The sequence below is a fragment of the Quercus lobata genome, chromosome 4, assembly GCF_001633185.2.
Source record: "Quercus lobata isolate SW786 chromosome 4, ValleyOak3.0 Primary Assembly, whole genome shotgun sequence".
Classification (NCBI taxonomy): Eukaryota; Viridiplantae; Streptophyta; class Magnoliopsida; order Fagales; family Fagaceae; genus Quercus; species Quercus lobata.
In genome coordinates, this window is record NC_044907.1 from 55,139,535 (window position 1) to 55,163,468 (window position 23,934).

The 23,934-nt window shown below is 32.8% G+C and overlaps 2 protein-coding genes and 2 long non-coding RNA genes across 9 annotated transcripts; 3 read left to right on the forward strand and 1 right to left on the reverse strand.

Moving 5' to 3' along the window:
- Nucleotides 1–4,159: 4,159 nt before the first annotated feature.
- LOC115985472 lies at nt 4,160–5,836 on the forward strand. Its single transcript, XM_031108414.1, has 2 exons — nt 4,160–4,831; nt 5,123–5,836. The coding sequence occupies exons 1-2, from the start codon at nt 4,160–4,162 to the stop codon at nt 5,834–5,836; spliced, it is 1,386 nt and encodes a 461-aa protein (XP_030964274.1).
- A 2,706-nt stretch (nt 5,837–8,542) lies between these two features.
- Nucleotides 8,543–10,475, forward strand: LOC115987378. Its single transcript, XR_004091070.1, has 4 exons — nt 8,543–8,757; nt 9,390–9,429; nt 9,527–9,573; nt 9,909–10,475. It is a non-coding gene; the product is annotated as an uncharacterized LOC115987378 (long non-coding RNA).
- Nucleotides 10,476–10,933: 458 nt separating this feature from the next.
- Nucleotides 10,934–12,871, reverse strand: LOC115988038. Its single transcript, XR_004091299.1, has 2 exons — nt 12,647–12,871; nt 10,934–11,564 (listed from the first exon to the last, which is right to left on the reverse strand). It is a non-coding gene; the product is annotated as an uncharacterized LOC115988038 (long non-coding RNA).
- A 257-nt stretch (nt 12,872–13,128) lies between these two features.
- Nucleotides 13,129–20,567, forward strand: LOC115986716 (protein AE7-like). Of its 6 annotated transcripts, none has more exons than XM_031109979.1 (6): nt 13,129–13,305; nt 15,835–15,965; nt 16,615–16,720; nt 16,824–16,923; nt 18,286–18,331; nt 20,099–20,567. In XM_031109979.1, the coding sequence occupies exons 2-6, from the start codon at nt 15,842–15,844 to the stop codon at nt 20,224–20,226; spliced, it is 504 nt and encodes a 167-aa protein (XP_030965839.1). In that variant the 5' UTR covers nt 13,129–13,305; nt 15,835–15,841; the 3' UTR covers nt 20,227–20,567. The 6 variants fall into 6 exon arrangements, with proteins under 6 accessions (XP_030965839.1, XP_030965844.1, XP_030965840.1 ...); XM_031109984.1 differs by having other exon boundaries at nt 13,133–13,305; nt 15,830–15,965; nt 20,126–20,567; XM_031109980.1 differs by lacking the exon at nt 13,129–13,305 and adding an exon at nt 13,464–13,544.
- The last annotated feature ends 3,367 nt before the right edge of the window (nt 20,568–23,934 follow it).

Genomic DNA, 23,934 nt, shown 5'->3' on the forward strand with positions numbered 1-23,934 from the left:
TTATATATAATTTTTAAAAATTAAAGGTTTGTGAATATAATCTTTATAAGTTCATAAATGTAAATCATTCTATCTAATTATTTCAAATAATCTAATCTTGATTATAATATAGTTATTAATTATTAGCACATATTCCCTTAAAAAAACAATTATTAGCACATATTTGTGAAAGACTAAAATTTATAATCATAGTGTTTATTATATTTGGGAAAAATAAATTAAATTTGAACACATAATCGAACTCGGTGATGATCACAAGCTTGAATCGGGTTCAAAATAAATTAAGTGAAAAAATCATAAACTTTTAATACTTGCCTAAGGTCAACTTGTTTACAATTGTTTTATGAGAGAGTTCTTCTACGGTCACAAGAAGATCTTACAATATTTTCAGAAGAAATTAAGATATTAGCTCACCATAAATCAACATTAAATAAAATAAAATATTTACACGGATTCACACAACTCAAACAAGGTGGTTGTGTAATATTGTGAGAGTTTGTTGTACCCATAGATTCCATATGACAAGTACATTTAGAGGGAGATTTGATTATCATCTTTTATTGAAATTATTTATTTATTTTAATAATTCAATGGTTATAATAGAGGAGAGAGGGGAGAATTTAAATCCTGAACGTCTCTATTGAAAAAAACCATAAAATACCAATTGAGCTAAGACTCTTGGCTTTACTAAACTTATATTTCAAGTTTCAAATCATGTGTAAGTTGAAAAATTATAACTTAAATTGGTCTTAACTCATAAGTCCATACTAGTGGACCCTTAAAAAAGGTTGAACTAACTACATTAATGGTCTATTAAAAAGGTTGAACTCTCAAATAAAAGAACAAAATCTTAACTAAAATTAGATATGATCTTTTGACCATTTAGAAGGCTTGCTTAGGTTTTTTTTTTGGTTCTATCTTTTAATCTTGCACGCGAAGCATAGTCACATTCCTTAATCTCTTCTAAATCAATTTTATCGAGAGAGAAATTTATTTGAATAAAAAATAGTATAATTTAGTAATTTACAAATTTTCAGAACAGATTTTGGGAGGCTTTACAATCTCAAAGACCAGAGCTATATGCATTGATTATGATGCATATCCTATCACTGATATTACTGAACCCTTATAAATCTGAAATCAAACTAAGAATATGCATCATGTACCATGGTTACAACTTACAACTTACAAGTTCGATCTCAATCTCTCACTCTTTTTTTTTTTTTCTTGGTTTAAAAAGAAATATAAAACCTTTTGCAGGTTAGATATGTTTGTTTACCTATATTGATTTTGTTGGTAGTCTATTGCCCAATCGCATTATTAACATGTTAAACAAGTGATATCAGTCAAAACACGGTTTATATGTGTAGACCACATGTTCTTGATTAGTGCATTTTTTATTGGCTATGTTGAAATTAAATTTGCAGTTAACACTTCTATATGAAAAATACTGCTATTTTGTTTTAAATATTCGGTTACCCAACCAAACGGGCAACATCTTAAAAGACAAATTAACTGAAAGCCACGAAGGTGCTAGAACCCTACAACTTTCCCACTGCACGATTTATTCGGTGTATCCTGGTAAGGTTGCAGAGCAATGTACCTGTCATTCTCAAAAGAGATAATTTATAAAGCTATAGGTTAGTTTTAAATTTTCTATTATAAGAAAAGGCACCTTTTGACTCTTCTTACCTATAAAAAAACAGTGGGTTATAAAAAACAAAAATAGGAGAGGACATGGAAAAGTCTGATAAAACTGATTTTGTCAAAGATTAAATAATGTTTTTGTGCTATGGTGAGAGAGAATGAGATCAATGAGTGAGTGTAAGACTTTTTTTTTTTGATGAAAGAGTGAGTGTATGACTTCTTCTTTTTTAATTTTTTTATTATTTTTTATGAAGTAACCAGTGTATATAGCTCTGGCCTTCGATTTGAAAATTTCAAGAATCCAATGTTACTGAACGTGAGTAGTGGAGAAAAAATGGTAGATCTATGTGAAAATAATAAGTAGCTAATTGCAGTCTATCATATAAAATAACTCAAATTGATTTTGTCACCTAATAAGCAAAAGAATACAAGCAACCCTCAGATTTTGCACTCAAATATCTTCAGAAATGTGTAGTTCACAAGCTGTTAGAATGAGCCAAAAGAATATATATATATATATATATATATAGAGAGAGAGAGAGAGAGGCATATATCACATGACAACATATGCAAGACCGACCATGCCATGCCAACAATTACTAAGAGGACAAAATTTAGATATAGCTCCTTAGATACAGAACCTTAGATTTCCCAATTGAATTCAACCATGTAGTTACATTAACCACAACCACATGGTTGAATTTATTGTCCTAATATTGTTTGCATTGTAAGTCAATATTGAATTTAATTAGAGAATGTAAAAAAGAGCACCTAAAGAACTATACCTAACTTTACCATTACTTTGTAATTCATTTAACGACAATGGAGAAGAAATTACAAGTATCTCATAAATGCCGATAATCACAACTATTTCTCCATCGAATTGGCTTAGTTAAAGACTTTCATCCTCATATTATTCCAGATGTATTAACTTCATTGATGATAATAATAAAGAAAGTTAACTACATACACTGTTACAATGTTACTCCCAAAAGTTTTGTTCATGATCGATTTTAGTTGTTGAAGTTTAAAGTTTAGATAAGGTGGCCGAACTAAAAATTGATATTGACACTGACTCGGTCTATCACTCCATAAGGAATAAAAGCAAAATCAGTTTAAAATGCAAATGGGCTAAAATTGAAGCAGTGAAATTACCTGGATAACAGTTTTAGATTCAACAAATGCTTCAATTTTCTTCCAGTCACAATCAAATCTGAAATGAGTCAATAACCAATAAGAACCACAAAAATGGTATGGAAATGACTCGAATTGTCAAACTATAATAATTAAATAAATAATAGTTTTCAATTCTGAATTTATGTGTTCAATTAATTATGATCTAGAATCTTCCATTAAAGACCCAAAAAAACAAGAACAAAAACAAAAACTTATTTTATTAATTAAGGCATAGCTAATTGAATAAAAATAGAAGTAAAAAGTGAAAAAAAGAAGAAGAAGAAGAAGAAGAAGAAGAAGAAGAAGAAGAAGTAGTAACACACACACACTTACAATTGGAGAGCTTCAAGAAACTTATCATGCTCTTGCTCTGTCTAGCTTTCTCTAGACTTGGTAATCGTATACGGTTTTCGGATCTTCTTACTCGGATCATCCAACAACGACGCCGTATTATTATTATTATTATTATTATTATTAGTAGTAGTAGTAGTAGTAGTAGTAGTAGTTGTTGTTGTTGTTGTAGTAGTAGTAGTAGTAATAGTAGTTGGCAGTGGCAGAGAATTAAAACCCATATTCATTGGATCGAAGAAGTGAAACCCCTGAGCTGCAGGTACCTCCTTCGTCATTGAGAATTAAAACCCATCTTCCTCCGTCATTGCAATCATTTTCCCTCTATCATGATCATCGCTGAAACTCGTGTGGGTGGTGATAGGGCTGCCAAGATTATTGAGGGTCTCCCTTATGATGCCTTCTTCGTTACTGAAACCATTGGTTATGCGGGGGGACTTTGGTTACTTTGGAAAAAAGAGGAGGTGGAAGTGATTGTGCTGGCTGCCACTGAACAAGAGATTCATGCAACTATTAAGGTATGTAATTTTGACCTTACTTGGCTTATTTCTTCTATCTATGCTAGTCCTCGTTTAGCTGAAAGAAAAATTTTATGGGAAAATCTATCTCAAGTAGCTTTGTTGCACACCCTTCCTTGGTTTCTGTTGGGTGACTTTAATGAGATTTTGTGCGGAAATGACAAAATGGGGGGTAGGCAGATCAATCTAAATACAGCATTAGAATTTAAATCCTATTTGGATGATTGCAATTTTTTGGACCTTGGTTTTTCGGGACCAAAGTACACTTGGACAATTGGTAGACAAGTGTCTGACCTTATTCTCGAGCGCATTGATAGATGTTTTGTAAATCCTGCTTGGAGAATTCTTTTCCCTGAAGCCTCGGTGACTCATTTTCCTAGGGTGTTTTATGATCACTGCCATGTTCTCTTTGAATTATCTCGACACCCCCCCCCCCTACTACAGCTGATAAACCATTTAGATTCCACACAATGTGGATTCACCACCCTGAGTTTCCTAACATTGTTAGAAAAGCCCGGGAGTCTAGTCCTAATCTTCACACGGCTATTGAGAATTTTGTGGACAAAGGTAAAATATGGAACATAACGGTTTTTGGGAATGTGTTTGCTCGTAAGAAAAGAGTTCTAGCCAGGTTTAATGAGGCCCAAAAAGCTCTGTCCAATGGCCCAAGTCAGTTTCTGATCCAACTGGAAAGGAACCTCATTGAAGAATACAACCTAATTTTGCGGCAAGAACAAGAATATTGGGCCTTAAAATCCCGGCTTAATTGGGCTGCTTTTGGTGACTCAAATACCTCCTTCTTTCATGTTTCTACTTTGGTCAGGAGGCATAGGAATAAGATTCAGAGTTTAAAAAATTTTGTTGGTGAGTGGATAACCAATGATGAAGGGGTTGAGAACCTTATCCTCTCGGGGTTTAAAGAGATCTTCCAAACAGAATGTTTAGCCTCTTCCCGGGCTTCTAAGATACAAGAGTTTTGCTGCTGCACCTTCACTGAAGAAGAGCGAGCCACTTTGGATGCCCTTGTTCTGGATGAAGAAATTAGGCAGGGCCTTTGGGCCTTGAAGCCTTTTAAAGCTCTTGGGCCTGATGGCTTGCATGCGGGGTTTTTCCAATATTTTTGGAATGATGTTAAAGATTTGGTTTGTAAAGAAGTTTCAAGCATTTTTTACTCAAGGGTGATACTTGATTTTTTGAATGAAACTTTAATCTCCCTTATTCCGAAATGCCCTAACCCATAAAGCCTAAACAATTTTAGACCCATTAGTTTATGTAATTCCATCTATAAAGTTGTCACAAAAATCATTGTTGGCCGCATTAGACCTCTCTTGGATAAGTTAATCCCTCCCAATCAGACTGCTTTTGTGCCAGGCGGAAGAGGGTTGGACAATGTTATTGTCGCTTAAGAGCTTATTCATTCTCTTGAAAAAAAGAAGGGTAAAGCGGGCTTTATGGCTATCAAGGTTGATCTTGTCAAGGCTTATGATCGCCTCGAGTGGTCATTCATTCACAAGGTCCTTAAAGCATTTCGGTTCCCGGAGGAGTTGATTAAGCTCATTATAAGCTGTGTTTCGTCAACATCTATCTCTATCCTTCTCAATGGAGGTAAGCTTACCCCCTTTAAGCCCACGAGAGGAATACGTCAAGGTGACCCCCTTTCGCCGTACTTATTTATTCTGTGTATGGAATACCTTGGGTTCCTCATTAATGAAAGTTGTAGAAAAGAAGAATGGGCACTGCTGAAAGCCTCAAAGCAAAACTTGGGCATCTCACACATTTTCTTCGAAGATGACCTCATGCTTTTTGCCAAATCCAATAAGGCAGAAGCTGATTCTATAAAGAAGGTGTTAAGCAAATTTTGCAAGGAATCTGATCAATTGATTAGTGTTGAAAAATCCCGCATCTATTTCTCGCCTAATGTCCCTCCAAACGTTAGAGATGATATTTGTGGGCTGCTAAACATTGCTGAAACTTCATGTTTAGGAAAGTATTTGGGCTTCCCCCTAAATCATAGAGGTGCTGGCCGAAATAGATACAACTTCATAAAAGGCACCACAATTAAAATAGCAGTTTTTTATTTTAACCCAGGGGGTTGGCCGAGTTGGTTGGGCTCTTGGTCTCAAAGTGCTTGCATTGTGCTCGACTAGGTGTACTCCCTAGTTCGAGTCCTGCTACCTGCACTTTGAAAAGAATTTCCTAGGCCAGTGCTTTACCCCTTCGTAGGCCCACCCGATACGAATAGTGATTAGTTTTTGGTTGAAAACCTTAAGAAAACACTATAGGAAACCAAAAAAAAAAAAAAAAAAAGAGAGAAAGAGGAGAGAGAATGGGTGCTATGGTTTTGGACGGAACTGTCTGTCCCTAGCAGCTTTGTAATGGCCGTACACGTGGCTGATTTTGGTTGACGATTAAGATATATGGTAACTGTGAGTAAGGCAAGTGGCATCCTTGTATACCTATGCTATGGGTTCAGTTCATTTTTAAATTTTGAAAAATAAATATTGGATTCTCTTTTTCAAATTTTAACTAGACTATATATATGACACTTCCTAGATACAGTTTAATACATCAAGTGGGTCATTCCACCTAGGGGTGACAAATGGGCGGGTTGGGTGTGTAATTATCCATTTATGACCCATTTATATATAAATAAATTATCCATTACCAACCCAACCCATCTATATATATATAAAACTGAAGCCTTTGAAGGTCTCACAATTTTTCACGTCACCACTGTTTTAATTTTCTTTTTATTTTAGGTTTTATATCTTATATATTTATTATTTTTTTAAACAAAACTACTCTATATAAAACCCTACTACAAGACCATACGCAGTAAAACCTGTCTACAAGACCATACGCAAGAAACCTAAAAACTGAAAACCCTAGACCATTTGTGGTTCAATTTCTTCCTTCTCTACTCCAGTCTCTATCTTTACACTTTGTTTCTATAGTCAGTACCATCTAAGACTTGGCTTTAAGTTGCAAATGGTTTGTGTTTGCGTCTAAATTGTGGTTTGTTAAGGCTTGAGTTTAACTTGATCTAATATGTCTTTCATCTTTGAAATTTCAAAATATATCAAAAAATCCAGAAGGGAATCTCACCAGAGTGGGAATTATCTTAGAAAGCCACGTAAGGAAGAGGAAGTCAGCGAGAAGAAAAGATAAGGCATGGGGCTTCTTTGGGAAGTTTGTTTACTCACAGCCACCTTTTATTCGACTTATAAGTTGTAATCCTACGTTTAGAAAGAGAAAAACAAAACTCTAAATCGGAAAAGCTAAAAAAAATTTCAGCAATTTAATTTGAGATTTTTTGATTTGTAGGTGGTTGCAAACCATTATGGAGTGAGCCAAGCTTCTTAGAGAGCAACCTTACTGCAAGGCTGAAGGTGATAAAATTTTTTGACCCTTATGTTTTTTTCAATACTTTTTTTTAATTGGTTTTCCCTACTCTCTTGCATTTTGGGGTTTATTGCATTGATTAGCAATGTTGATGATTTTTTTAAGGGAATGCCTTAATGAAGATATATAGAGAGAGAGATTAAAGATTGGGGAGCTCTAGTTTTATTTTTCCCTTCACCACTAATTTGAAAAGGAATTAAAATCTTTTGAATATTTTTTTGTTAGTTTATTTGTTTTTCATGATTTCAAATCCTGATGAGAATCACTTTTGCTATGGAATACTAGACATATTAGACATATTTCACCATTAATCTGTTACGAATATATTTGTATTTTAGCGTTCATATACAATGATGCTAGGTGTAATCAAGAAACAATAATAATTTATAATAAAAAAACTAACACATAAAACAATTGTAAACTTTGATTTATAACTTTGTTTTATTTTTTTTTATTGTTGGTATGTAAAGAAAAGGTCGGCTAGAGTCATGAAATACATCTTTATAGATTTGAATTTGAATTTAAATTATTAAATATGTTATTAGTAGCTCATCTTCAGCTTGAATTTAATGTCTCACCCTTTTTTTTTTCATATATATGATCAATTTATATTTTTACTCGATTAATGCTCTTTTTTGCCATTCAATTGGCACCTTTTCTTCTTTTTTACATTCATATATTTCAACATTTATTCTTTTCAAATTTGTGTAATGAGTGTTTGTTTTGCTTATTGGCTTACAAGTGTCCAAAGCAATTTTTTTAAAAATAGTTCTACTATTTAAGCCAGATGACTAAAGCAATCTTTACTCAAAATTTGATACATTTATTTGTTTTTGCTTCCTAACAATATCATTTTATTCATTTGAAGGTTGAGACTATACAACATTATTGGTGTTAGAGTTTCACTTTTGGTCTTAGTATTTTATTTTTCCTCTTAAGTTGTAACTTTTATAAGTGAAAATTTACAACTTTTGTTCGACTCTTCCGTGCAATTTATTTCAGCAATTGTGTAAATTGGCATTATATTTCTTTTTCAATCCCATTGAGGTTTAGCATCTTTGTTTACTGACAATGTTAGAATTTAGATACATCTTAAATATCAAGAATGATTAATATAATTTATGAAAAATATTTGATTGAATGAGTATGGAATTAACTATATTTGTGTAATTAATTGTATTAGAGTGTACTTATATTAGTTATATATTTTCTAAACATTATCTCAAGCTCTTGGTTATCAAGATATCTCATTGTATGTGATAGATTTTATTATTTTGTAAGTGATAGATTTTATTGGTTTGGTATATAATTTAGGGCAAAACTTAGATACAGTTCCTTAGATACAGTACTTTAGGTACCCCTTTTAAAATTAAAACACCTGTCCACTTACTTAACAGTGATACTGCCGTTTCCTTCTCCGTTTATTTATTTTCCTTTTTTTTTTTTTTTTTTTTCCCTGTTTCAGACTGAAGACTTCCAACGAGAAAACTGAAAACCCCAAAACCCCAAGCTCCTACCGTTCTCTCTCTCCCTCCCTGTTCTTCTCTTTCTCTCTTTCTTTCCTTCTCTCTCAGTCAGATTAGATGAAATAGACGAATCCAGCTCTGAATTCTCTATCTCGCTCTGTTTTCGCAGATTGGTTGGCTGGCACTAAGAAAATTCGTTGGTATGTATTGGCTAAATCTCATTATAGGTTTTCAATTCTAGTTGCTGGGTTTGTGTTATTTTGAGGTTTGGTAGAGTTTTTCTTTGTTGATTATGATCTGGGTATCAATTTTTGTTATTGGGTCTACGTTATTATTGCTTTGGTTTGTTTTGATTTGAGTTTTCAATTATGGCTGCTGAGTTTGAGTTATTTTGAGGTTTGGAAGAGTTTTCCTTTGGCTATTTCTGATGAAGGTTTCAATTTTGGTTAATGGGTTTGTCTTAGTATTGCTTTGGTTAATTTTAATTTGGGGTTTCAATTATCGTTTCTGGGTAAGAGCAACCTTAAACAATTTACATCGACCAGAATTTTTTTATATATACAGTGAGGTAAACCAGAGGAACATAGCTTTAGCAATATTGCTACAATTTGGTCCAAACATGATATACCTGTTAATGTAAAATTCAAGATTCCAAATGCAGTTGCGTTTGTTAGAAATCAACTTCGACAGCATGGAGATGTTCAGGTGTAGTGTTAGTACTTAGTAAATTGGTCCCATACAACCTTAAAGCCAGTATAAATTGCATATTCTTTTCTTTTCATTTATATTTTAAACATGGGCAGTGTTAACTTTCCTCTTGTTCTGATTTCAGCTAGCTTGTGATTCGTGAAGCACTGGCTCAGGCAGTTCTGGTAATGAATTAAGTGATCATTTTTTTTAATCTACACAGATTGGTTAGGTATTTTACTTGGGAAGTTATAATGACCTAAAAATGCATATGCCTTGTAGGACCAACGATTAGAAGATAATGTAAGCATTGTCATTGCTGATTTAGGGTATGCACCTATTCGTTCATATAGAACTTTTATATTTTATTGGTGAAGCCAATTTGAGTTGGCTAAATAAATCTAATTCATCCTCTTACCAAAAATTAAAGAATGACAATGGATCTCAAGATTCACATTTATGTGTTCTTTTCCAACTGGAGGTTTAATTGTTTACAAGCTAAAGTTCAAAACATGGTTCAAAATTTTTGTTGGCACTTATTATTCTTGAAATATTGTGTGTATAGTTATTCACTTTGTTTGATTATTTAGAAATGAAATTTTACCATCTTTTGACTATTTTTGTTAATATTTCTCATTTTGCCTTGGTTCTGACTTGTGCATAGGCAGACGGATTGGCAAAGTTTGCCACTTCAGGATTTATGAGGGATGCATCTCAAGGATTGACCATTCATTCCTGGTCTATTAAAGTCTGCCCAGAAAATCTATTCTCATTCACCAAAATGAGTTGATCGAGTTCATTAATCGGACTGATCTTGTTATATCTCCTCACTGATTGGAAAGAATATCTTAGTATCAAGATGCATCAGTGTTAAGCCCAGTAGGAGAACTGAAAGAAACAATTATAATATCCAAAAATATATGCATTGTTTGGATGAAAGATTTATACAACATGGAGACATAAAGTGATTGGCAGCTCAACCATTTCAAGCGTCTTGAGACATAAAGTGATTTGCAGCTCAATCATTTCAAACAGCAAAAAGACATGTTAGATTGAATAGGCAGTAGGACTTAAGATGTTGAATACATTCAAATTATTTTGTACAATTGCAAGTTATTTAAAAATTGCACAATAAGCATTGTATTTAATTAGTGAATTCTGATTTTACTTTAGTGTACTCTCTTTTGCAATATGCCATGTGATATTTGTAATGTGAGTTCACAATAATAAAACACTGTTTACTTTATTTCATTATCAAAACTAAGTTTTTTTTTTTTTTTTTTTTTTTTGGAGTTAAAAGTGGGGCTTTTACGCCATTTCGTTTGAATTTATTGTGAGCTTTGGCTCTATGTTCACCACAGGTTGCCTCATCCTTTATAAAAAGAGTCCACCGGCCTTCATTTTCGTGCACTTAAAGAAAATGGTGGGAACTAAGAGCTATGTGTATAAATGTGCAGTACATTTGTGTGGAAGTGCATATTTGTGTATTTGAGAAAAATTTTCTGTGATGTGAAATGATATTGTTAGTTTAGTATTGACTAGACATGTTGTTAAGCTGAGAAATATATTGGTGCAAATTTTACTTGATGAATGAAAAAATCAATGCTTTCTTTCAAGTTTTTGACATCCAAAATACCAAAGTAGGTACTATTTTTCCAAGCGGGTCTTGCATGAAGTGGAGATATGATCTTGAAGGCAAAGCATATAACCACTAAAGCAATTGGCTACATTCATTTATGATCCAATAAGTACAGCCCTCATCCAAAACCAAGAAGACCCTAAGATTTTCAAGTACACTAATTAAATAATCCACACAAAAAATTGTACACGTACAACAATTGGCAATATTCAGCTCAAAAGAAATGAATGATGCAATCTGTAATATTATGTACACATGTATTTATTACCACTTTCAACATCAGATACACAAGCAAGCCTATTCAATGAGTGCAATTGATGCAATTGCATTAAGAAAACAGCAGCCCACACGCTGCAGGCAGCAGCTATCCAGTGCAAAAATCCAGCAGTACCCAGTGCAGAGTGCAGAAATCCAGCAGTACCTAGTGAATACTTGTGGGATATGATAGTTGTTTTATTTGCCTTACTTCTGTTCAGCCAATCTCTACGAATGCTGAATCCAACATATCTAGCATATATATTATAATATAGATATGCCTCATCCTCTGAATCAAACTCCATTCCGATTTTTGGAGTTATATCTTCTTTAGTGTCTTCATTTTCTCCAATTTTTGGAGTTGTATCTTCCTCTGAATCAATAGACACAACTTCTTCAAGGTTGCTCTTCCCATCGCTCCATAACCTGTAAATTAACAAACACAAGTTATTAGGTTCCACATATTCTAAAATTAACAACTCTGTAAAATGAGTACTAAACACGACAACCACTGGTGTGGGACAATATTGATAAAGGGTTACACAACTTTTCACCAGATTTTGGTTAAAAAAATTTTATAGCACCACACCCTTTTCTTCCCTTTTTTTCCCCCCTCATTGTATGATTAATATGTTTTTGCAATATTTTTGAGCTAGTTCTTAGCTTGGCTTAGAAAAACAATGTGGCATTCAATTTACTCAAATAATTTTATACTTTAATAGCTGAAGCAAATAATTCAACATTTAAGAACCTTAAAAGAATCATAAAAGAACCATTTAATTTATCCTTGGCTCTCTGTTTGCTCCCATAAAAACCATTAATTCTCAAACTGGAGATATGTTTCCAAGAACTCAAAAAGTAGCAGAACATCATTACATTAGCATTGGTCAAATTTTCTACAATTGCCCATCACTTCAAGTATAAAGTATAGTGCTTAAAATAATCAGATAATAGGCGCATCCAAGGTGAAACTTGGCACAAATTAACTAGCTGGCCCCTCCTTTGCGGCTTATATATATTATATTCCCTTCGTTAGTTGATACAGAAAATCACTTTGGAACTTGAATTTTACATTAACAGGTATATCATGTTTGGACCAAATTGTAGCAATATTGCTAAAGCTATGTTCCTCTGGTTTACCTCACTGTATATATAAAAAAATTCTGGTCGATGTAAATTGTTTAAGGTTGCTCTTACCCAGAAACTATAATTGAAACCCCAAATTAAAATTAACCAAAGTAATACTAAGACAAACCCATTAACCAAAATTGAAACCTTCATCAGAAATAGCCAAAGGAAAACTCTTCCAAACCTCAAAATGACTCAAACTCAGTAGCCATAATTGAAAACCCAAATCAAAACAAACCAAAGCAATAATAACAAAGACCCAATAACAAAAATTGATACCCAGATCATAATCAACAAAGAAAAACTCTACCAAACCTCAAAATAACACAAACCCAGCAACTAGAATTGAAAATCTATAATAAGATTTAGCCAATACATACCAACGAATTTTCTTAGTGCCAGCCAACCAATCTGCGAAAACAGAGCGAGATAGAGAATTCAGAGCTGGATTCGTCTATTTCATCTAATCTGACTGAGAGAGAAGGAAAGAAAGAGAGAAAGAGAAGAACAGGTAGGGAGAGAGAGAACGGTAGGAGCTTGGGGTTTTGGGGTTTTCAGTTTTCTCGTTGGAAGTCTTCAGTCTGAAATAGGGAAAAAAAAAAAAAGAAGGAAAAGAAATAAACGGAGAAGGAAACGGCAGTATTACTGTTAAGTAGGTGGACAGGTGTTTTAATTTTAAAAGGGTACCTGAAGTACTGTACCTAAGGAACTGTATCTAAGTTTTACCCTATAATTTATACCATGATCTTGATTTTTTTTTCATATTGGGGAAGTTATCAGTTTTTCCGTGCATCGCACGGGTTAACGACTAGGTTAATTAGTAACCCATCCAATTAACCCATTTAACCCAACCAAAAAAAAAAAAACAATAACCCAACGAGTGGAAGAAAAATTACAGAGACACAGAGAATTTGGACAAAGAGAGCACCTTGCCTCTCTTCCCAAACCCTTTTCTCAACACTTCCCCTTTTTGATTCTGAAACTAATTTTCTCAGATCTCAAATTTTCACGGAAAATCTTCGCGGGAGCCATTTGCTAGGTGAGAAAATATGCTCCAATTGCTTCGGTCCCTGTTTGGCAACGCATTTACTGTTAATTATGTTAGTTTTTAAGGTAGCTCTGTTTGGATTTCAAAATCTTTCATGCTTTCTTAGACCCGTGTTAGTTTTAGTTTAGAAAGATAATTGAATTGGAGCTGCAATAAGTGATTAGTTTTGAATTGGAGCTGATTCCGTCTTCGCTCACCTCGTTCGCGCTCCCGAAGATCCTATCCTCGGCGTAATCTCTTTCTCTCTCTCTACTCTCTGTTTTATCTATCTATGTATATGTATGTTGGTAGATACGTGTTAGCCTCTGTTTGGTTGCAAAGAAAACTGAGAGAAAAAGAAAATCTGATTCTGCAAAAAAACTCAAAAACAGAATTCTCTCTATCACGCTTCGGACTCTATAAATATCACGCTTCCGATTCGGTTTATCTAAAGAACCCAGAATTGGGCTTCTTCTGTATTAGCTTCTTCTATTACTAATCAACCACAAGGTCAAGAACCCAGGGCAGCTAAACAAAACCCAAAGAAGAAACAGTATATATTTGAAATAGGTTTCTCTTTCTCTTTCTCTCACACGAACTTGATTTTACTACTAATATACAGATTAGTAAAGTTTCTTTTGACTATCACCGCATGATTTGTCTTTAGTTTTATTCATTGCTAGTAATCCCTAATGCTATTAATTGATTTGGGTTTTTATTTTTATTATTTTGATGATAGGAGATTTGGGTGTTGTTTGTTAACTTTGTTTCGAAAGTTGATTTGGAATTTCCGAAACAAAATTTCAATACCCATGATTGCTTTACCATAATTCTCCCCCACCACCAAATAAATAATATAAAAAAGCATAATAATAAAAAATAAAATTTGCTGTAATGGGAGGGTCTGTCTGTCAACTATGCTTGTAACAAAATGTAATAGTTGCAGACTGGGCTGGTAGAGTAAATGAGTTTCATGTCTGGCTAGAGGAAGGCTCTCCTCTGACTTCTTCAAACATTTGTACAACAAGAACTAGCCGTCTTGTTCCTTAATACAACATTTGAACTGGTAACTTTCAATTATTGTATCTCGGTGCCCAATCCCATATTATTGGGCTGATTAGCACTTTGATTCTTACTTGTGTCTGTAAAGAAATAACATTGTACTACATTAGTGAAGACTTAAGTTTCTATAATGTTCACCTTGATTCTAATGGCTTCTGTTGTTCTCCATGTCTGGCTGCCCCTTTACCCTTTATTTCAGGGGGGGAAAAAGGTGCTTAACTTTATTTTAATGGTTTCTATTTAGGAGTTTCATACCCGTGACAAGAAAAAATATTTGTTTCGCGTGTGTGTGTGTGTTTATACTATCTTATTGTTGGTATGCCACTTTTTTATTTTGTGTTTAGGTCTTAATGACAAAATGATTTACTCAATAATATTGTTCTATGGATATATTGCTCTTATCTATGAGTAAAGGTTGTTGTTTACCTCTCTTTAATATTCTTAGAAGCTCAAATTTGGAAATTCAGATGCTAAGAGGTTATTAACACTATTTTTAGAGGATTGAAGGATAGACAAGATTTAATCTCTTTTGCTTTGCCATATGTGGACCCTTGGCAAGAAAGGAATAGTTGACCTTCAATACAATGAGGTTGCTCCGGATATGTTGAAGTCTTTGTTGTTAAGTTAGCTGTATGATTGGATGATATCTTTTCTTCCTCCTTTCTATTGATACTTGTTCTTTTTGTTTTAATGTCATTGTGTCTGTGTACACAACTTGTGTACATGGTGTACTTTGAGATTTTTTTTTTATTAACGTTTATTACTTATCAAAATAAAAATAGTTTGTTTGATTTTTAGGTTGAATTGAATGTGTAGGTTGTTCTCTTTCCTAGAAAATTTGATCATTTTGTCTACTAAGCCCATCAAGAGAAAATGCCTCTCGATTACCTGCTAATTGATTTTAGCAGGTGGGGTCAGTTGCCTTTTACTAGTTAGAGGCAAGTCCAAAGGGGTCTTCTTTAGAAAGGTTTCCTGCTTTATCAAAAACAAATGTTGTGCCTATTGTGTAGGTTTGAAGTAACATGAACCACTGTGATATCCACAGTGGGATCAAATAAGATATAAAAAGTAAAAGATGATAAATTGAGGATTATACTGGAAGGGACACAGTGTTCTGTTTTAGGACTCTTGCTGAGTTCATGAACATTTATGTTAGCAACTCAGTTACTTTCATGAATATTATGTATGCATTATGTGATACTATTGGTATTTATTTGGCTTGGTAAAAAGGTTTTTAATACATTATGTGATTGAGTGTGACTACTGAAATAAATTATATGTTTGGCTTGGTAAATTTACATTTTTCATGATTCATTAGCGTACTCCTAGAATATGTAACTAAAAGGGAGTGTATTTAATTAAGTAAAGTGTCGATAATATAATATTGAAATTGATTTCTGATCATGAATTTATAGTTTACATTTTTTGTAATGCTCTGTAAATGAGAAGTTGATTAAAGGTTATTGTTAATCAGAGTAGTGGGAAAATGGTTTCTGAATTAATAAATGCAAACCCAATTGTGTATGAGAAGAAAGAGCGTCGAGCACGAAGCGTGCCAACTGCTGTGGAAGAGTATGTTGTCGAACCCATTGACCAACAAGAAGTTTTTGATATCCTTTCTCTTCAATTATTTTGGTATGGTCTATGTACTTTTAAAAGTACTTATTATAGAGGAATATCAAAAGTTGTGTTTAGGGAATTGGGATTGGATGGACACAATTTTTTTTTTTGCTTTTTGAGTTGTTTTGAGCTTACTTTGGGAATTAGTTCCTCTACTTTTGACATGGAAATGAAATGAAAGAAATAATTCTTGGTTTTTGACTCTCTCACACACATGCACGCCCACACTCATGCATGTTGGTGCAAACAAATAATACTTGATTTTAGTTCCATGTGTCTTTTTTTTTTTGTTTTTCATACAATCATCTTTAGGTTTACAGCCATATAGATTTGTGTATGTAAGCTGATACTTAACAAGTAAATAAAATATGGTTTCAGCATCAGCTAAACATGTTATTATTGGATGCTTGACATCTTAAGTTAAAATTTAAGTTCTGAATTAATATATGCTGAAATTAAAAATAAATATGTTTATATTCCATTTTCTTTTGAACATCGTAGTTCCTAAGATGCTTTCTGAAGTTGATCACTCATTTCTGGTTATGATATGGAAGAGAATGTACAAGTTCACTTTGCATCTAATTATGTGTGGGTAGTTATTCCTTCTTCTTCTTCTTCTTTTCTCCTTAACATTCTTAAATCATGTAAGAGATATAAAAGACCCAGAGCATCCATACTCTTTGGAGGAGCTCAAAGTAATAACAGAAGATGCAATCGAAGTAGATGACCAACAAAGTTATGTTAGGTAGTGACAATATTCTCTCTAACTTATTCTTGATCCTATAATGCATTCTTTGTTGATTGTGTTCTTTTCTCCTCATTCTAATAAAAAGGGTGCTTTGCTTCAGGATCACATTTACTCCCACAGTTGAACATTGTAGTATGGCAACAATTATTGGTCTTTGCTTGCGAGTAAAACTTTTGAGGAGCTTGCCCTCTCGTTACAAGGTATCGACCTTATTTCCTTATTATGAACTTTGTTGACAAATTATTCATTTATCAGACAAGTGAATGTATTTTGGAATATTAGGACTTCATACCTGCATTTTCATTTTTAAAATTCCTTAAGTTATTTTGCATGAACATGTAGAACCAGCATTCAGTTTAACAAATCACAGACCAGTAATAGAGAATCAGTACATTAGAGATTTTACACTTGTAAGCTTCCTTTGGGCCAAACGTTTTTTATTTGGGTGTGGGGAGAAAGGGGGGGGGGGGGTTGGTAAGAGTTTGACAGGTTTGTACACTGCTCTAAATAAGCTGATTAATGTATAAGATTGATAGACTTTGCCTATGTTTGGGCCAAAGGTTGTGTTTAATGTTGTGCATTTGGAGGGAACGCAATAACCGCATGTTTGAAGATGTGGAGAGTGGCAAATCAGCTTCTTGCCTCTTTTGCTGGCTCTTTATTTGACTAGTCTTGGGCTTGGGGACTCACAACTAGTGATTCCCTCCTGATGTTTATAGACTCTCTTCTTTCTTATACATAGTTTTGTTATTTTCCTTTTTTCTTTCTTTTGTACTCTTTGGCTGCTTTGTTTTTTTCTGCATGAAGTAGTCTTTTTTCAATAAATTTTTCTTACCTATCAAAAAAAAAAAAAATTTTTTTTGTTGGTCTTTTGTCTTTGATGAATGGGTTGTTGGCTCTTTCTAAGTAGAAATATATGGATAACAAATGCATGCATAGTGTAAAAATCACCTTAGAAACAGTGTAAGATCTGCAGTGTTAGCTTTAAACAATGGACAGTCTGCAAGCATGTTAGCTTTGCACATTTAACTGCAAAATGCCTGATATTTTTCCAATAAGCTCTAGCACAAATGGCACTTCTTTCTCCCATAAAAATGGCTGGAGAGTTAAGTCATGGGATCAAAGCCACAAGTGTGTGTAACTAAGATTTTGTTTTACTATTTTTGGATACATGTATGTAATTTATGTTAGATGTTATAGATTTAAATGATATGAGGACCAATGTCTTAAAACATACATGGAGTGAGATAAGTTCAAGGACTATGATGTGTAACACATGAGGCGATATCTCATGAGCCCACTCCACTCATAGACCGTGGGTCCTACAGGTGTTGTTGTTTGACTTGTATACCCTCAGGTGAGCATTTACCCACAATTATCATTTAGTGATACACTGATGCCACTTAATGGTTTATATTGGAATTTGGAACATGATTTATGTAAACCGTGTCTTTGTTACTTTTTTTTTTTTTTTGTTTATATGAAATTTGAACTGGGCTTGGAATCTCCTGTGTTACATGTAAGATTTACCCCATTACAACTCTTTCTAAATTTTTGTTTAGGTTGATATTAGGGTTGCCCCTGGATCTCATGCATCCGAGTCTGCAGGTAATCACTCTCTCTCTGTGGCTAGCATGTGCATGATTATCTACATGTGGTTCTTAGATTATGGATCTATTACTTATCAAGTTAATGCATGGTATGTAGAGCCACGTTTGCCAAGCTAACATGCTATTCAGCTTATCTAAATCCCAGTCATGTCTACTTTCTTGAAGTGCTTTTTTAAATCCTTACCTATAAAGAAATACTAGTCTATTGCGCAGGCCCTTTATGTCAATATCATATAATTTAAAGACGCAATATACCAATATTGCTATTGAAGTTCACTTGTATGCCTGCTCATTATATAGCATTTCATAGACTTGGAAACAAGGACTTACTCGATGGTTTAGAGATTTCAGGCCGATCATCTTCATTCTATTATGTTTAGATATGCTTATTTTTGAGTCTTAGAATGCTTTTGTGGGTGGTAGACAGATTCTGGATTCAGTTCTCATTGCTAATGACTGTGTAGACTGTCATGTGTGTGTGAGGAGCAAAATCCCAGGAGTGATATGCAAATTGGACATTGAAAAAGCTTATGATCATATAAATTGGGAGGCTCTTATCTACTTATTAGGGAGGATGGGTTTGGCAATAATATATGCTCCCCGCTCTATGGTAACAAAACATTTTTGTATTACTACTCTTCTAGAAAGAACAATGGTATCATCAATTGACCATGAATAACTTCTGGAAAAAAAAAAGTTTAAAAAATTAAACAATCTTTTAGAAGTGACTTATCTGTATACTTGTACACTTAAAAGCAAAATCTCTTGAAATTCTAATTCTTACACAAAAGAAATTAAATATAAACTACAAAACAACCAAAAACTTATTGTTTGCTGAGATGAACTTATTGCAAAGTTGGTTGTTACCTCATATTTGCAGGATCAATTACATCTTTCTATTTTTAGCTCTTTAAAGAGCAATACTTGTTAAGTTAAAACTATACTCTATAGTCAAATTGTCCAATATTTTAAGTCATGTTAACGGGTGCTCTTAGGGCAATTTGTTAACAAACCATTTTAGGAAAGTTTTGACACCACTTTTATTGGAAATAGAAAAAGCTATCAAAACATTAATTGCTTTTTTTTCTTTTCCCATAAAAACATTCTTAAAATGGTTCACTAACAAATTCCCTTAGGGCATTCGTTAACATTTTTCTATTTTAAAAGGTCTCCACTGTAGACCTTCATTTTGTGACAGAAAGGCTGGATTGGTTAAATCATCACTGTTGGGTAGTCAAGAACCATCATAGAATGAAGATGATCATTTCATATAAGCAACAAATAGACACATTTATTTTCCACATGGAAAACTGTTTTTTGATGAAAACTAAACCCCCCGTATTAAAACACAAATGATAATTAATACTTTAACAACTTATTGAAGTATAAGTGGACTGACTATAAAGACAATTACTTCTATAACCACCAAGGGCTGACCCACGTTAGGGGCCAAGGGGGTCCATACAATATAGATATGTTTGAACCTTTAGTGATCCAAAGTTCCATGGTCCTTGGAAGACTTTCTCTGCTAATTTGTAGATTTGTTATGAAGAAGAGGAGTTTGAGAGCAGGGTTATAAATCGTGGTGTTCTAAAATGCTTAAACCTAAAAATTTTGGGGGAAAATCAAGGCAAAAAAAAAAAAAGCCGTAAGAATAGAATCTAGGACTATTGTTATTGATGTTGCTAAAATATGTTAGCATTTTCTTGTATGCTCACTCAATATGTTGTAGAAATTATGACACTACGAAATGACATTCATGTAGGGTTTTTTTCCCTCTTGGTATATGCAGTTAACAAACAACTAAATGATAAAGAACGGGTGGCAGCAGCACTTGAAAATCCAAATCTTGTGGATATGGTTGATGAATGCCTGGCTCCATCCTACGATTGAACTGTTGTACATCCATGCAATGTACTTAGATTAATAGTCTGTCTAAGCCTTTGGTCCATGGCTGCTATAAGATTTTCTTACTTATCAAAAAAAAAAAAAAAGATTTTATTTTCCTGTCTCATTCATGCAGTTTTGTCATTTCAGCTTTGTAATCTGAATTAGATGCAATTTGGATGTCTTGTATTTTTTTGTTTAGTCTGTTAATGTAGGTGATTATGTTAAAGAATTTTTTCTTACCAAGTAATCATAGATTATTCTGGTCTCTTAGATGCAAATGTGAAAACATTGTATATTTATAGTTTCTCTTATTTGACACAGGAGATGATTTTACAGGTGTGCCACATTGTTAGTGAAATTCTATCAATTCAAAGTGTTGTTTTGTTGGTAAATACTGACATTATTTGTAGTTCTCAAATCATAAGTTGCATGATGAGGTTTTAGCTTACAGCAAATTGAGGCTTTTGGTGCCCAATTTTATGTTAGGATTACATGTCACTGTCCTTGATTGTGGCAGTGAGGTTGAGGTAGGTTTTATGATCAAATCTTAGAAAGAATTAGAGCTTTTTATTATATATATATATATAGACAAATAATATCCGATTGATATAAAATTTAACATGTGTATTAAGAGAGTAAAAAACATGAAATTCAACGGTAAAATTTTCAAAATATGAAATAATATTTATTTTATTAAGTGAAATTGTAGCCTTAGGTTACAACCAATTTTGTAGCTAAATTTTGTCTTATGTGTATGTATATGAAAAATATAGATATAACCACATTAAACAAGTGTCCTTTTTATTTTTTGATGGAATCTTATTTTCTTATTATTTATATTAGAAAGAAACACTCGGTTTTGTTAGGATTGAGAGTGAGACAAGCCCTCTTTTTTTTTTTTTTTTTTTTTTTTTTTTTTTATTTTTTTATTTTTTTTATTTTTTTTTTATTTTTTAACACAATTTGGTTTCTGATCTGATTCCAATCACTTCTAATAATCATCAAATTTCATCTTCAAATTTTTAATTTGACTACGAGGTTTAGCTTGTCTTGTTTTTTTTTTACGGAAAATTCTAGTGTCATTACTTTGTGCACAACTAGCCCATGTGGCGAGTTGTAGTTGGTGGAGGGTGATCGACCATCACCCCTCCACCAACCACAACTCGTCACATGGGCAAGTTGTGCACAAAGTAGTGGCACTAGAACCACTCTTTTTTTACTTACATGTCCTTGAAGGACTCATTGCGATTTCTCACTCTACGACACTCCATCCACTCTCTGATTCTCTCTCCACACAAGCTCACTTTCCCATACAAACTCTCTTTCTCTCCTCTTTCAGGTTTCAATGATTTATCAAAACACTCTCTGTTTGGTCACTGTATCTAAGTTTTGTCTCAAAAGAATAAGCTTCAATTGAAGTATATATAATATTATATGTTGTAAAAATATAGTTATATAGTTTGTGTCTTGTAATTGGATTGTGTAAGTTTGTAAATAAGTTCATAAAATTTTAAATTATTTTTTGTAATCAATTGATGATAGAAATAGTTCATTTTGTAATAAAAGTTATATATAATTTTTAATAATTATAGGTTTGTGAATATAATCTTTATAAGTTCATAAATGTAAATCATTCTATCTAATTATTTCAAATAATCTAATCTCAATTATAATATAGTTATTAATTATTAGCACATATTCCCTTAAAAAAAAAAAATTAGCACATATTTGTGAAAGACTAAAATTTATAATCTTAGTGTTTATTATATTTGGGAAAAATAAATTAAATTTGAACACATAATCGAACTCGGTGATGATCACAAGCTTGAATCGGGTTCAAAATAAATTAAGTGAAAAAAAATCATAAACTTTTAATACTTGCCTTAGGTCAACTTGTTTACAACTGTTTTATGAGAGAGTTCTTCTACGGTCACAAGAAGATCTTACAACATTTTCACAAGAAATTAAGATATTAGCTCACCATAAATCAACATAAAATAAAATAAAATAAAATATTAACATGGATTCACACAACTCAAACAAGGTGGTTGTGTAATATTGTGAGAGTTTGTTGTACCCATAGATTCTGTATGAGAAGTACATTTAGATGGAGATTTGATTATCATCTTTTATTGAAATTATTTATTTATTTATTTTAATAATTCAATGGTTATAATAGAGGAGAGAGAGGGGAGAATTTAAATCATGAACGTCTCTATTGAAAAAACCATAAAATACCAATTGAGCTAAGACTTTGACTTTACAAAACTTATATTTCATGTTTCAAATCATGTGTAAGTTGAAAAATTATAACTTAAATTGGTCTTAACTCATAAGTCCATACTAGTGGACCCTTAAAAAAGGTTGAACTAACTACATTAATTGTCTATTAAAAAGGTTGAACTCTCAAATAAAAGAACAAAATCTTAACTAAAATTAGATATGATCTTTTGACCATTTAGAAGGCTTGCTTAAAATTTCTTGGTTCTATCTTTTAATCTTGCACGCGAAGCATAGTCACATTCCTTAATCTCTTCTAAATCAATTTTATCGAGAGAGAAATTTATTTGAATAAAAAATAATATAATTTAGTAATTTACAAATTTTCAGAACAGATTTTGGGAGGCTTTACAATCTCAAAGACCAGAGCTATATGCATTGATTATGATGCATATCCTATCACTGATATTACTGAACCCTTATAAATCTGAAATCAAACTAAGAATATGCATCATGTACCATGGTTACAACTTACAACTTACAAGTTCGATCTCACTCTCTCACTCTTTTTTTTGGTTTAAAAAGAAATAAAAACTTTTTGCAGGTTAGATATGTTTACCTATATTGATTTTGTTGGTAGTCTATTGCCCAATCACATTATTAACATGTTAAACAGGTGGTGTAAGTCAAAACACGGTTTATATGTGTAGACCGCATGTTCTTGATTAGTGCATTTTTTATTGGCTATGTTGAAATTAAATTTGCAGTTAACACTTTATATGAAAAATACTACTACTTTGTTTTAAATATTCGGTTACCCAACCAAACGGGCAACATCTTAAAAGACAAATTAACTGAAAGCCACGAAGGTGCTAGAACCCTACAACTTTCCCACTGCACGATTTATTCGGTGTTTCCTAGTAAGGTTGCAGAGCAATGTACCTGTCATTCTCAAAAGAGAATTTATAAAGCTACAGGTTAGTTTTTATTTTTCTATTATAAGAAAAGGCTCCTTTTGACTCTTTTTACCTATAAAAAAACAGTGGGTTATAAAAAACAAAAATAGGAGCGGACATGGAAAAGTCCGATAATACTGATTTTGTCAAAGATTAGATAATGTTTTTGTGCTATGGTGAGAAAGAATGAGATCAATGAGTGAGTGTACGATTTTTTTTTTTTTTTTTTTTTCTCTTAAGTAACCAGTGTCTATAGCTCTGGCCTTTGATTTGAAAAATTCAAGAATCCAATATTACTGAATATAAGTAATGGAGAAAAAAATGGTAGATACATGTGAAAATAATAAATAACATTGCAGTCTGTCTTATAAAATAACTCGATTTGATTTTGTAACCTAATATTTTCACAGCATAGATAATGTTCTTGTGCTATATTTGTTTTCTCTGAAATAATATGGCCTTTGATTTGAAAATTATAGAATCACAAGATATTCATTTTGCTTGTTCATTTTCACAACTATCTAATATGGCTAAT

What these genes read in the sequence shown, in the direction of transcription:
- LOC115985472 (XM_031108414.1), top strand. Translation starts at nt 4,160, where the DNA reads ATGTGGATTCACCACCCTGAGTTTCCTAACATTGTTAGAAAAGCCCGG. An exon ending in GGAATGATGTTAAAGATTTG is followed by an intron (nt 4,832 to 5,122) that starts GTTTGTAAAGAA and finishes CTTGAAAAAAAG; the next exon opens with AAGGGTAAAGCGGGCTTTAT.
- LOC115986716 (XM_031109979.1), top strand. Translation starts at nt 15,842, where the DNA reads ATGGTTTCTGAATTAATAAATGCAAACCCAATTGTGTATGAGAAGAAA. An exon ending in TGACCAACAAGAAGTTTTTG is followed by an intron (nt 15,966 to 16,614) that starts ATATCCTTTCTC and finishes TAACATTCTTAA; the next exon opens with ATCATGTAAGAGATATAAAA. An exon ending in GCTTGCCCTCTCGTTACAAG is followed by an intron (nt 16,924 to 18,285) that starts GTATCGACCTTA and finishes ATTTTTGTTTAG; the next exon opens with GTTGATATTAGGGTTGCCCC.